Below are 14,099 nucleotides of genomic sequence, written 5' to 3'. Positions count from 1 at the left end.
CTATGCTCAATTACCCTCTCCTAGAACTTCATTGTATGACTCATTAACTTAATATTCCTCCAACTCATGCAATTTTGTATGTCGTCTTTATTCTTGTTGATAGGCACCAAAGTACTTTCTTCCTGCCACTAAACAACTTTTCCAATTTACATTATTTAGGGTTAGGGGTTAGAGAATCTAACACCTAAGTGCAATTTTCTTGTTCCGGTATCTTTCATGTAATGGAGTTGGCCCTAGTGAATGTGATACATATCATCCATGTACACATAACTGTATAGCTCCTCCTCCTCCACATCAAATTGGGCGCGTGGGTTTGGATAATAATATTCATTTCCCTAGGGCACAAATATGCTCTGTCAACAAACTCATCAATAATTATGTAAAATTGCTTAAAATTATTAAAATACGAAAAAAAAGGGGGAGCAAAAAGGAAGATGTTTACTGGGATTTCCGTATTTTGTTGTAATAGAATTAGAAGATGTATCATGCGCCACTTGAATTCTCTCTGCTAAAACATCCCATCTCTATATAAACAAAGCTAGCTAGCCCCCTTCTGAACTCCCACTCCTCACAGACAGTTCAACAAACCACCCATTTTTGTGTAACCCCAAATCCTAGAGAAGAGGAATATATATATTCTCTCTCTCTCTCTCTCTCTCTCTCTCTCTCTCTCTCTCTATGCATATGGGATAACAAATACAGAGACAAAAAGCACAATATATATTTCATATTTAATTTTCAAAAAGAAGGGGAAATTGAAGAGGTGAGAATATGGGGAGGGGGAGAGTGGAGCTGAAGAGAATAGAGAACAAGATTAACAGGCAGGTGACTTTCTCAAAGAGGAGAAATGGTTTGTTGAAGAAAGCCTATGAACTCTCTGTGCTTTGTGATGCTGAGGTTGGCCTTATCATCTTCTCTAGCCGTGGCAAGCTCTATGAGTTTGCCAGTGCTGGGTACTCTCTCTCTCTCTAACTAATTTTTTTTTTTTTTTTTTTTTTAAAAAAGAAGAGATTTTTTGCTAATTTTTTGGGTTGTGTGGTAATGGGTACGTAGTTCTTAGATTTCCTTTTTCTTTTTTTCCTATACTTTTTGCTGAATTTGTTTCTCTCAGAAAGTTCATTTCTTTGTTGTTGCATAAAAATAATTTTTCTTCTGGAATTTTGGTTTCAGATTTGTTGTTTTTACTTCTTCAAGGATTATGACTTTAGTTGTTCTTCCCCCCTCCCCCTTTCCTTTGTTTTTGTTTCTTTAGCTGATATATTTCTGTGCTGTCTATTGTATGTATGAAAAATACTTTCTTTCTCCAACACCTGTCTCTGACATCTCTCGCAATCTTTTCTTTTCTGGTACTCCTTGTGCTCTAAACGATTTTTGGATCAAACAAAGGCAGGTTTTCTGCGTCTCTCTATGTAAGAGGGATCAGTACCCAGCTTCCCCAATCACAGATCGACACGTTTCATCCCCCCTCTCTCTCAAGCTCTCTAGTTAGCTAAGCTCTTCTGGGTATATGGATGTGGCTCCTGTTTTTTTTCTTTCATACATGTGAGAACAACTTCTTACCTCATACCATGTGGGGGAGAGGTTCAGTTAACAACCGGCACCTGCAGCAATCACCTAACTAGGAAACTCCTCTTTTACCTCTGTGCAAGAACTAGGCTCTCTCGCTCTCTCACACGGTATCCAAGGTTCATAGAAACTTGTCCTCATTTCTTTAAAGCCTATGGTCCTTTGGTTTTACCAGTACTGTCTGTTCTCTCTCTCTCTCTCTCTCTCTCTCTCTCTCTCTCTCTCTCTCTCTCTCTCTGTATGATGGCCTCTACGGTGGGAGCAAAATCAAGCCTACCCTTCTGCCCAGATATATTATGTTGGTCTCTTTGTTTCATATTTTGATCCCTAGGTTTATTGGGATTCTCTCTCTCTCTCTCTCTCTCTCTCTCTCTCTCTCTATATATATATATATATATATATATATATATATATAAGCTTGCAGTGAAGCTGTGTGGCAAGTCAACCATTGTTAAGCTCAAGAGAGATGAAACCTTGTTTTTCAGATCTTTCGTCCTTCAGATCTGTGGTAATTTATATTATTTTAGTGTTTTTTTTTTTTTTTTTTTTTAAAGAACCCAGCTAGGGTTATTGCTCATTCTTAGGTAAAGTCATGGTTTTTGGCCAAGAAAAAGATCTGTATTTGAATCAGAAGATTTTTCAGAAAAGATGTTACCTAAGTTTGCCTTTTCCTGGAAAGAGAATCCCAGGTTTTGTTTAACAAGAACTGGTAGTCAAGGATTTGGTTTGACAAACTGGATCTCAGTCCCAACTTTAAAATTGTATGATCCATATTCGTGAATGGTACATTAAATGGTGCATGTTCAACTGGATATATATATATATATATATATATATATATATATATATATAGCTGATGATAGATATTTCCATGTTAATCAATTACCCCCCAGGTTCCCCAGTAGATTTTTGTTTTGTTTTGCTACTTTGGTGAAAATCTCTCTCTCTCTCTCTAAATGCCTTTCATGTGTCAAGTTTTGCCTGCAATTGTGAATCATCTGATGATATCATCAGTCCAGTAGTTTATAGATTTGCCTTACCTGTTTAGTATTTCCCTTCTCTTCTGTACAAGTAATGTCACAGACCATATATTAAATAGAAAGAAAAAAAAATCCATTATTGGTTTTAAAGGTTTATTTTTCAGTTTTTACATTCTGGAAATAGATTTTGAAGCTGGGTTCTAAAAATTTTCATTAAAATAAAAGGAAAACAGATTCAAGCATATCTATAAAGCGGCAACACTTGCATAAATAGGTACAGATCCATATCACATTGCATATGTAATCAACATCTATATATTTTACTTTTTATGTTATGGTGATCTTAACTAAAGATCTTTAACCTCAACAAGAATCTGAGTCATTAACTCATTAATGTATGTGTGTGTAAAGAAGTTAGAGAGTTTATTGTTTCATTGATTTTAAAGTTCATTTCCTGCCAAGTTTTTAAGTTTATAGTTTCATATATATGTGCATTTTACACTAAAATATATGTTCATTTTACATAATCAGCCCAGAACATTTATTCAAATAATACTATGTAACTTTTGCTCAAAAGAATTTATACATCTTAGTGTACTTTAGATGGTACTTTAGTGAATTTCTTGGTATAAAAAATTATATGCTGATCTGATGAATTTGCTGTGGGAATAATTTCTTAATTTTATCACCTACCATTTATCACAAACAAAAAAAAAAATTAATTTATACTTTCTATTGGCAGTATGAGCAAAACCCTTGAACGATACCAACGTTGCTCCTTCACTCCACATGAGAATAGCATTGAACGTGAAACACAGGTTATTCTAGCTAATTTCTACTGTGTATCAGAAGAAATTTCCTTTAGGTTAAACTTGTAATGCACTCAAATCAGCAAGTAATTTCATGGGTTTAATAGTTTAATTAGTTCAAGCTTAATTTCGTGAATGATCTTAACTATGTTTTGTTTTTGTTTATGGCTAACAATCATGCAGAGCTGGTACCAAGAAGTCACAAAACTGAAAGCTAATTATGAATCCCTTCAGCGAACTCAAAGGTTATGCTGTAACTAATTAGAAATTAACAAATCAATAGCTTTATATCCATAAATTATTTGCTAACCTTGGTTTATTCTTGTGATCATGCATTTTGATTAAGGCATTTGCTTGGTGAAGATCTTGGACCACTGAGTGTGAAGGAGTTGCAAAATCTTGAAAAACAACTTGAAGGAGCTCTTGCACAAACCAGACAAAGGAAGGTAACGATTAATACGTAATTACTTGCGATGGTTAGGGAATTAAATTGTTAATTTATGGCACTGAAAGCTAATCCTTCTTCTAATTTTGGTTGTACGCCGATCACAAATATAAAAACACAACTAGAGTATCCTATTTCTATAGCTATCATCATCTAGTGACACTCAGGTATCACAATATATATTATAAATATATATTATAAATATAATATATATATATATATATATATATGTGTGTGTGTGTGTGTGTGTGTGTGTGTGTTCTATACAAATTATATATGTTCTAAATATTGTAAAATAAATTAATGCCTAATTAAATTTTGAAATCAAATGTAGATTGGCAACCAACCCATGATACAGATTTCATTCATTTTGTTCTCTTCCTTTTCACATTATATATATATATATATAAAGTTCACAATGTTAAATTAATTAACTAGCATTTAAATCGCATAATACATTTGGATTGTTCTTGATTGTAGACACAGATTATGATTGAACAAATGGAGGACCTGCGCAAAAAGGTACGTAAGAGAATTCTGAATTTAATTATATACAGTTAATTAACCATCTTCTACATATAGGGCTGGTTTGGTATTGCTGTACTTTGAAAAAAAACTACTTCCATTGTGCTATGAGAATAAGCATCTGTGAAATAAAGCAACAGAGTGTTTGGTAAACTTTTTTTGTAGAAGTGCTTTTGAAAAGAAAAAAAAAGCAGTATTATAGTGTTTGATAAACTTTAATGTAAAATAGATTTGAAAAAAAGCTGATTATTCAAAGCTGGGTTTTGCAGCTTTGTATTTTTAGCATTTTTTTTTCACCAAAAACTGTGAAAAAAAAGAGCTGAAGCTGAATGTTTACCAAACATAAAAAAGCTCCCAACTTTTCTTGATAGCCACTTTTTTCAAAATCACTTTAGTACCAAACTAGGGCATAAAGTGCTCTTCAGCGTCCCTCTATTGTCATGTCATTGCATAGGTATATGGTGACGGATGAGTTAGGATTATGATTGGTCCATGCTTAGATTTCCTGCAATGTAAACAGACAAACATTTCGACTAAAATAACACACCATTTTCATGATTAAATTAGCTGTATAACCTTCACAAACCCAAATAGTTATTGACCTATAATTTGTTATGTTTTTCTTGCAAAGTTTTGTGTTCAAAGTTTGTCATTAGCATCCAATTGTTTTGTAATATTCAAATATGGCAGGAGCGTCACCTTGGAGACCTCAACAAGCAGCTGAGGGTCAAGGTATATACGATCCTCATATTCCTCTCTATTTAATTATACAGCAATATTCCTCCATATTTGTGGCATTAATCTAATTAATCATAATTAGTATTTTGTTAATGTGCTTTAATTTGATCAGCTTGAGGAAGAAGGGCAGAATCTGAATGTCATTCAAAACATGTGGAGCTCAGATGCAGCGGCTGGAAGTAGCAACTTTTCTTTGCATTCTTCACAAACCAACCCCATGGACTGTACACCTGAACCTGTCATGCAAATGGGGTATTTCAATTCTCTTTTGTGTTTTCAGCTAAACTCACTGATCAGATCATTGTTTTTCTGGAACAACATCAACTACAAAAGTACTGGCAATTAGAGTTAAAAAAAAAAAAATATATCTTATCCCTTCATCCCATATTTATCTTTTGAAGAATTAAAGACCATTTCATCCTCATCTTGACTAAGCTCAAACCACCTTTTTACCTGTTTCGACCCATGCAAAAAGGGTACAACAGTATTCTTATGCGAAAATGCTTGTTTCCGAGCTTAAGCAGCGCAACGAGTTATTTTTTCATCCATGTAGTTTTCATTTCAATCATCCTTTCGCCTTAGTTCTAAAAAAATTGTTGATTAATTTACTAGTATGAAAAAGTAATGGTAGAAATATTTGATATGAAACTGAAAATAGTTGTTTGTTTGAACTTTGAACAGGTACCATCAGTATCATCCTGCTGAGGGATCATCTATTCCAAAGAGCTTGACTGGTGAGACCAACTTCATCCAAGGATGGGTTCTCTGAAACCCTTCAATACCAAAAATGAAGGATATATATATTTCATATTTTATATATTATTGCAGCTGCATAAATTATATTTTCTAATATCTATACTTTGCAAGAATATATGACTTTAAGAATTGTAATACTGCCAACATATATTTACTTAAGTATGACTGACAAGAGATGTTTGTAAATTTGAAATTATACTTCTAGATTCCTGTGTTTCATTGTTGTTATTTGGTTTTCTTTTTACTTTTATTTATTGATAATTGCTGTATTTTTGGGCCTTGACGGTTGGATTGTCAATGACCATTCAATTGAGCCTTGGTTTACATTAAAGGTGGGCTTTGGAGGTTTGGAGTTTGACAAATCGAATCCAATCAAAGTTCTTTTTCTTTTGTTAGTTTCCTTTATACAAACGATATAGGAAAGAGAGAATCCATCACTCGACTTACATTAACTATTTAATGGGTGGTTTAGGAATACGATTGGGGGTGTGCTGGCTGGCTAATGTGGGCGTAAGAGGAATTGATTTGTAGTAAACCGCTTTATTGAGCATGATTATGCAAAAGTTTTTCCTTCTTTGGTGATTATACGATAAGAAAATCTTATGTCTCGATCCTATGTAACTAATCAAAAAATGAATGCTATTCATGTACCTAATTAACAAAATTGACAACAGAGGGTCTGGTTCTTTTAGTACTTGTTTCACAAAAGAGTACAAGTTCTTGATCGTGTTTGGTTATCTAAAAATCAACGTTATTCTGTAACAAAGAGGATATTGCATTGTCCTCAGGAGTATGTTGTCATTTGGCTAGGTTTTTCTCAAGTACCTTTAGTTATGAACTTACGATCTAAGAGTTCATCCATGATTGCTAGTTAAAGTTGACTATTAGACTTCTAATCGTTACGTAGGTACCGAAGAACTCCCCATCACATGTGAGATTCGAGGTATCATTGTGTCATAGGAAGGTTTTTTAACATTTGATCAAGAATATTTACCAATTAATTTGGTATGTATTTCGTGTAAACTTGACTAGAGACCTTGCCTCTATAACGAACTAAAATTTGTTCGACGATCTAATTTAGGAGGTAACGGGAATCCAACTCATGTCTTGAAACTATAGGTCAAATTACTTTGAGTGCTATGTTGGGAAAGAGTCCTCCAATCACATCCGTTCATCGTACATCGTACAACCAGTTTTCGCCAGGTACTGTTTATATTTAATTTTAAATAAAAAAAATTATAATGATTTCTGACCGCACGATGTACAATGAATGGATGTGATTTGAGAATCCAACGAGGATCCTCATTCCTATATTGGCACCCAACTTTTTTGCAAGTACATCTAATTAAAATATTAGTTCAACTTTTCTACAAGTTCAGTCAATTTTTCTTCAATAATCTGGACTAATCAGTAGTGAAATGAACGGTTAAAGATTGAGTTGAGGAAAAATTATTTTTGCTTACTTGCCAATCTAATGGACATAAAGTCGGACTACTCAATAGTCTAGACTATTCTTACACTTAACCAAGTTCAACTAAGGCAGTTTGTTATACATTTTTACATGCAAGGATATATTTTACCTAGTGTAATGCTAGGAATTACCTATTTAAACAATATTTTGTAAACCATATAATTTGGTTGTTGATGATTAAATTGTTACTTAAATATTGATTAACGTGCTTATTTAGTACTAGTGACACATCACATGATTTGCAAATTTTATATAAAATTGATCTATCTATTCTTTTACATTGATGGGTAAAAGATTTGTATTAAGTAAAACAATGGACATGTCATAATAATTTGACATCGAAGTTGCCATTTACGGAAGTCAACATTAACAACTCCTACTTGCAAATGAACAAGAATTATTAGACTATAATACTAAGTGGCAAAAAAGTTAATTATTTATTTGCTTGATTATTATCTTGGTACAGAGAATATATCAGCCCTACAACAGGTTGGGTGATGGCCATGTTTGTAACATATAACAAAAGACTTGGTCGCTAAATACTCTCTCTCCCCTTCACAAACGTCCAACACCTCCTTCACTTCGTTCTATCTCTCATCTTCCTCTTCCTCTTCTCTTCACGCAACAGCGCCGACAACGGGAGTTGAAGACAAACGACGGCGATGAGAACACCAACGACCGTCAACTTGTACCTCCAAAATCCTCTTCCCGTCCTCTTTCCAACTCCCAAGTTAGTTTCATCAAATTCGAAGCAGAATTTTTTTCAATTTCAGATCAAAGAAACGGTAACCGCTGGTTTTCCGGCCAATTTACGCCAAGCTTGCCGGAATTGGACCTCGACCCAAGAGGTAAAGATGATCCTCTCCTCGCGGGCTGTCCTCCAGTGTATTTTTCCAAAATAAAAGCTCAAATCAAGAGGAAGCCGACCCGAAATGGAAATTGGGAACGTTAGAATTGCAGAGATTTCAAAACCCTGGCTTTTTATTTAATTTTTGGAGTCCAATTGCTCAAATTCTCATGATTTTCGATTGTTTTTGTGTTTGTTTTGTCTGTTGGCAGGTTCTCTGATAAAATTGGTGTATTTCTCAACGAACAGTGACGATTTGTCTTCTTCGAATGAGAGTTTAGCAGCTTCTAATGGCTATAGAGGGCGTCCTGTTCTTGAAGGGAAGCTCCATTTTGCAAAGTTGGAAACTCAGAAAATCAATTACTGTATAGACTTCATTCGATCCAAGCAACTTCGCCTTACTGGTATGCTTAATGCTTAACAAGTATTTGATTGCTTTCCATCTCCTGATTCATTTGTATCATTTTTCGTTTCAATCAACTTGGGATATGGGAAGATTCATTTTTTCACTAATTGAGACTTTTTAACCTTGTTTTGTTAAACTAAGTGTTGATGTTGAAATCTTGGATTGAAAGTTCAAACTACCATTTTTATTGGTAAATGAACTACTTCAGCTTAAGTAATTAGTGCCCATATTTTCGACTGCAAAAATTTTGTAGTTTCAGAAGATTTAAACTTCTGAAAATGAAATACGAAAGAAGATCATATATGCCCTGAATATAGCTGCTTGTTCAGTAGTTGTAGTTATCATTTTCTGGTTTTGGGTCATTGCTTATGGTTGTAGATGATTTCAGGCTCCCAACAACACGGAGGAGCTTCTGGGAGTGCGAAGTGCGTTATTAAGGTAAAAACTAACTGTTTGGTTTGGCCATTGTATCACTGTTTTCTGGCACGTATACAAGCTAATTTATTGACTTGTGACAATGGTGAGCAGGCCACAGTTGGTGGGGCATTAAGTACGTAGATCTTTTTAAAGAAAAGCTTGGGATTTCTCTTGACAAGGCAGGTGAAACAGACTATCTTGTGGCCGGAGAAAAATTTCTGTTTAAGGTGGGATCCTAATACCACTTACATTCAGTCTAATCCTGTTATATTCAGTACTTACTGTAAGCATTTGGGTCTACTTACTAGTTGTACAGCTACTTGTGTATGAAGTGACTTTCTTGTGTACGAAGTGTCTTTATATTATATGTTTTACGTTCAGTCTAATCCTGCAAGTGTTAAATATATAACATTCAGTACTTACTGTAAGCATTTGTCCGATGCCTTAGCAATTGTTGTTACTGCACTTTAATTCTTGTGGATTAATGATCTAGCATATGCTTTGCATACTTCACTTATAGTTTTCTTTTACTGTTATATTCTACAATATCAATTCATGGTATAGGGCGAAATAGAGAGGAAAGATTTTCAAAAAAGAAATTTTGTATCTTTATTTAATTGCAAGTTTGCACCCTTATGTGATTCCTCATTTTAATGGTTCAGCTCGGTGGTGGTTATCTTTTTTGGGCTACCTGTTAGCTTTGTTGCTGATTCAATTGGAGCCACTTTAGGTGCAGGGGCTGCTTTCCTTCTCGGAAGAACTGTATGTTTCTTTCCTAAACTCTTGTTTTGGAATTTCCTGGTTTTTGAGTTTCTGAAAAAAGAGAAAATATTAATGCATTTATATGTGTGAGTATGCGCGCGCTCTTCACTGATATTCCATTCTCATTTCGGTTCTCCCTCATTCATATGTAAATGCTTTGTTTGTATCTTGTCCTCTGCCCATTGGTCATAAATATAGTATCTATACTTTCTTTATCTTATTCTTGAATACCCACGCAGAGTGGGAGATCATTTGTTGTTTCAAGGTTGAAGGTGGTCTGCATATTCATGAACTTGTCAATTTAATATGTTTTTAGTTGAAGTTGCATAATGGTTGAAGTGAATTTGTGGAGATTTTTGTATGGTAAATTATGACTGCAAACCCCTTGAAAATCTACTTTTCCCAGGTATTTATATGATCATATCTCAGTGTTGTCCTCAACTCTAATCACTTTAACAGTTGGACTTAAGTTAACGTTATTATTACGAAATTTGTGGGTTTGATTTTGGGTGCAGGCTACAGTTGATGATCAGATTCAAGTTATTGAGATGATTAAGCTCTTGGAAACAAAGGGTTGGAAGACTTTTTAAAGTTTGGTTCCAACATTTGTACAAAATTGTATAAAATATCAGTTATGCAAATTTATAGTTGTATTCTTATATTTTAATGATATTACAATCTGTTTTCTCACCACAAACAGAAAAAGAAATATGATACTCCAATTTGGGTACCCACAGAGGGCATCCTCCTTTTTTTTAAAACACAATTTGCAACTTTGACACCAATGTGAATTAGAGTGGCACTGTTTGCAGATGACACCAATGTAATAAGGGTCTCCATGGTTACAATAGAGTCCTCTACATAGGCCATGTTCTCTTATTTAGTGGCTATGTAGTGGCAGTTGAGGTTTGCCACCAATGCGAGTGTCCACTTTTGACAATAGACACCAATGAAAAGGGTGTCCTCTAGCCAAATTTCTATTTGTTAACAAAACAAAACGAAAAACAAAATTAACAGCCAAGAACACAATATTAAAAGATTAAAAAGTTGAGCCAACCCACATTTTGGTATCAAAAGATAACCAAAAAAAACTGTCACCAACTAAAATAGGGACTCTATGGTTGAAGTGGTCACTGTAAAATGGTTAGCCAAAGATGATTTTGGAGATATTTAAGCAAAAAATTAGCTCAAAAATAGAGAATTCCGTTGGAGATATTGAGACATTCTAATAAAAGCAAAACTAATGATCCCACAAAAGTGTTATATATATAAACTCTCGATTATTTAATTAATCAAAATTCTAATTGTATGAATATGCAGAGTTGAGTTGTGAAATTTTGTAAAAAAGGACCAACGTTGATCTGCGTTTCAAGTTTTCAACTTTTTAATCAACGTTTGGTCTGAAAGCAAAATTAACACAGCTCTTGATTAATTTAATTAAATGGCTCCAACAGGATGCAGCTGCTTCCCTGTCACACTTGAGCGATCCAAAAAGGGCAGCTTCAAGTTTGTTAGGAATTCTTCCTCTCTTTCTGGTATTAATATTTCCATTTTCTTTAATTTCTTTGATGCCCCTTTTGATTCTTGTGAAAAATTGTGTTACTGTGGTAAATCTTGGATTTCATTTGTACCCAAATGACTTCTCGAGGTAAATGATAGGATACTCGATATACATTGTTGGCCGATTTTCTTGAAAGCTAAGGTTTTGGGATCTTGTGATCATGTTTCACGTGCAGGATGAAGCTGCATGCGAGAGAGAGAGAGAGAAGTTAGCTTGATATACATTGTTGACCTATTTCCTGACAGCTTAAGCTTTTAGAGCCAATTGATTGTTTAACAATATCGAGAATTGGTGTTGGCAAAATTTGATCCAGAACATTTTCCCTAAGCTACAAAATATGATCGTAATTAAATTATTGGTTATGTAATATCTAGGACTTCTACGTGAATCATGTCAAATTCAATGAGTTGAAATTTTGTTTAACACAAGAATGTTCGAGTCATAATCTCCTTTTACACTGGATTATTGAGATAGAAAAATTTGGCTTTCTGAACGGATCTTAAGTTCTTAACCAATTGGTTCTTTGTAGGTTCATCTAAATCGTTATCTTTAAAGAAAAAGAGTAGTATCCAAGGGAAGAACTCAGAGCTGATTGTTTGCTTTGGGGAGATGTTGATCGACTTCGTCCCGACTAGTGCCGGAGTTTCCCTTGCAGATGCAGATGGTTTCAAGAAAGCTGCTGGTGGAGCTCCAGCCAATGTTGCAGTTGGAATTTCAAGATTGGGAGGCTCAGCAGCTTTTATGGGCAAGGTGCTTTTCTAATCATCCAAAATCACTTTTAGTTTCCTGCTTCCTTGTATTACAACTAGCTTTATCAACATTCTGTTATTTTCTTTGGTCAAACGTGCTATTCCAAAATATGGATATCTGACAGATACTATTGATATTTTTGATACTTCAACCTTACTGAATTTGATATGCAATCAATGTGGTTGTCAATTTCGGGTCAACAAATTGACTGTGCTAAGCATCTACATTGACATTACCATATAGCTTTAAGATCTTTGTTGCCATTCTGTTTTAGATAAACTAAAGTCCCTACCGTTTGTATCTCAGGTTGGTAAAGATGAATTTGGATACATGTTGGCTGACATTCTGAAAGAAAACAACGTGGACAATTCCGGGATGCGTTTTGATCCGCATGCGCGGACTGCATTGGCATTCGTTACACTAAGAAGTGACGGGGAGCGAGAATTCATGTTCTACCGCAACCCAAGTGCTGATATGCTTCTTCAGGAAAAAGAACTTGATGTAAATCTGATTAAAAAGGTAAAACATTAAACCCCAAATCCAAATGTAATCAGTAGTCACCTTTAATTCCTCAAGTTACTGACAATATTCTAATTCACTGATGTAGGCCGGCATATTTCACTATGGATCAATTAGTTTGATTGAGGAACCGGGCAGATCAGCTCATCTTGCTGCAATGGACATTGCCAAAAAGGCCGGTTGTATCCTCTCTTACGACCCGAATCTGAGATTGCCACTGTGGCCATCTGCAGAGGCTGCTCAGAAAGGCATTATGAGCATATGGAACCAAGCTGACTTTATTAAGGTGCATTACGCTGTTTAGTGTAACGGCCACACCCTGTTACCTAGTGTTACTAATCCACATGTTGTAATGCATTCTTGAAATTGCAGATAAGCGAGGAAGAAATTGAATTCTTAACCGGAGGTGATGATCCTTATGATGATGAGGTGGTCTTGAAAAAGCTTTACCACCCCAATCTGAAGCTTCTGCTTGTAACTGAAGGGCCAGCAGGCTGCAGATACTACACAAAGGTTAACATCCATCATGATGTAAATAGTTAATTGGTTTTTACCTGCAGTTTAGTTTGGTTTTGTTGATCCCTTTTTTTGCCGTGGTGCAGGAATTTAAGGGTAAGGTTGCAGGTATCAAAACTGATGCTGTTGATACTACCGGTGCCGGTGATTCTTTTGTTGCTGCGATACTCAACGGCTTGGGTTCAGACATTAATCTGTACAAGGTATACATTTGCAAGATTCTTTTTAACCTCTAAACAAAATAGATGGGCCGAGCTGGCACAACAAAATAGGCTTCAGTGTCATGCTTACCGCATCACAACAGCCCATTTTATGATCAAGAGTTGTGTCGGACTTTCTATAAACTTGTTGGGCTATGCCGCTTTTAAATGAGCCCAACTCTTTTCACTCGATTTCTAAACACATGTCACCTTAAATGGTAATGAAAATCTGAATTCTTTTACTGATCCAGGATGAACAAAAACTTAGAGAAGCTCTCTTGTTTGCCAATGGTTGTGGTGCTCTGACAGTGAAAAAGAAAGGAGCTATTCCTGCACTGCCTACAAAAGAAGCTGTGAACGAACTTCTTCAACAAACCACTGCTTGATAAAACTATAAAGGATTAACCAATACATCATAAAAACTTAATATTCTTTAAAAACACAGAGAATTGCGTGATAGAGACACCGGGTTTGAGGATGGATGTCCTTGGAGGTGGAATCTACAGGTGCTAAAACTTCTGGTGGTGCTGAACATTTTGGAGATGATTCGAAATCATCATATCGAAGTTGGGGTTTGATTTGTGGTTCAGATTAGGAGGGGCAGGTAAAATAGGGTGGCTCATGAGTTTTTTACCCTTCACCCCACCCTATCTCATGCCTTGGGTGACTCATGGGTTTTTGGCTTTCCATATTTGCCTCTGCTAGTAGTAATTGGTTGTATCTCCCTAACACTGTACTTTCTTGTATTCACATCCATGTATCAACGCTGCAATGTGTTTTATATACAACACCTTCCATTGTTATCCACCATTAAAAATGTTTTCTATTTGT

At 35.2% G+C, this 14,099-nt stretch overlaps 2 protein-coding genes and 2 long non-coding RNA genes across 4 annotated transcripts; all 4 read left to right on the top strand.

Annotated features, from left to right (window-relative positions):
* The first annotated feature begins 636 nt into the window (after positions 1-636).
* Positions 637-6,027, top strand: LOC137746945 (agamous-like MADS-box protein MADS3). Its single transcript, XM_068486951.1, has 8 exons — positions 637-953; positions 3,289-3,364; positions 3,539-3,600; positions 3,702-3,801; positions 4,281-4,322; positions 5,016-5,057; positions 5,176-5,315; positions 5,745-6,027. Exons 1-8 carry the CDS (start codon positions 772-774, stop codon positions 5,830-5,832), a joined length of 732 nt encoding a protein of 243 aa, XP_068343052.1. The 5' UTR covers positions 637-771; the 3' UTR covers positions 5,833-6,027.
* A 1,825-nt stretch (positions 6,028-7,852) lies between these two features.
* LOC137748795 (uncharacterized) lies at positions 7,853-9,511 on the top strand. The gene is made up of 4 exons (XR_011070119.1): positions 7,853-8,138; positions 8,350-8,541; positions 8,932-8,981; positions 9,072-9,511. It is a non-coding gene; the product is annotated as an uncharacterized lncRNA (long non-coding RNA).
* A 110-nt stretch (positions 9,512-9,621) lies between these two features.
* On the top strand, positions 9,622-10,631 carry LOC137748796 (uncharacterized). Its single transcript, XR_011070120.1, has 3 exons — positions 9,622-9,722; positions 9,962-10,128; positions 10,238-10,631. It is a non-coding gene; the product is annotated as an uncharacterized lncRNA (long non-coding RNA).
* Positions 10,632-11,044: 413 nt separating this feature from the next.
* On the top strand, positions 11,045-14,073 carry LOC137748817 (probable fructokinase-7). Its single transcript, XM_068489007.1, has 7 exons — positions 11,045-11,257; positions 11,813-12,033; positions 12,340-12,552; positions 12,641-12,838; positions 12,925-13,065; positions 13,155-13,271; positions 13,520-14,073. The coding sequence occupies exons 1-7, from the start codon at positions 11,164-11,166 to the stop codon at positions 13,652-13,654; spliced, it is 1,119 nt and encodes a 372-aa protein (XP_068345108.1). The 5' UTR covers positions 11,045-11,163; the 3' UTR covers positions 13,655-14,073.
* Positions 14,074-14,099: the final 26 nt, after the last annotated feature.

This window comes from Pyrus communis, chromosome 10 (genome assembly GCF_963583255.1).
Source record: "Pyrus communis chromosome 10, drPyrComm1.1, whole genome shotgun sequence".
In the NCBI taxonomy this organism is placed as follows: Eukaryota; Viridiplantae; Streptophyta; class Magnoliopsida; order Rosales; family Rosaceae; genus Pyrus; species Pyrus communis.
The sequence above is the reverse complement of the archived record's forward strand: the minus strand, read 5'-3'. Positions and strand labels throughout refer to the sequence as shown.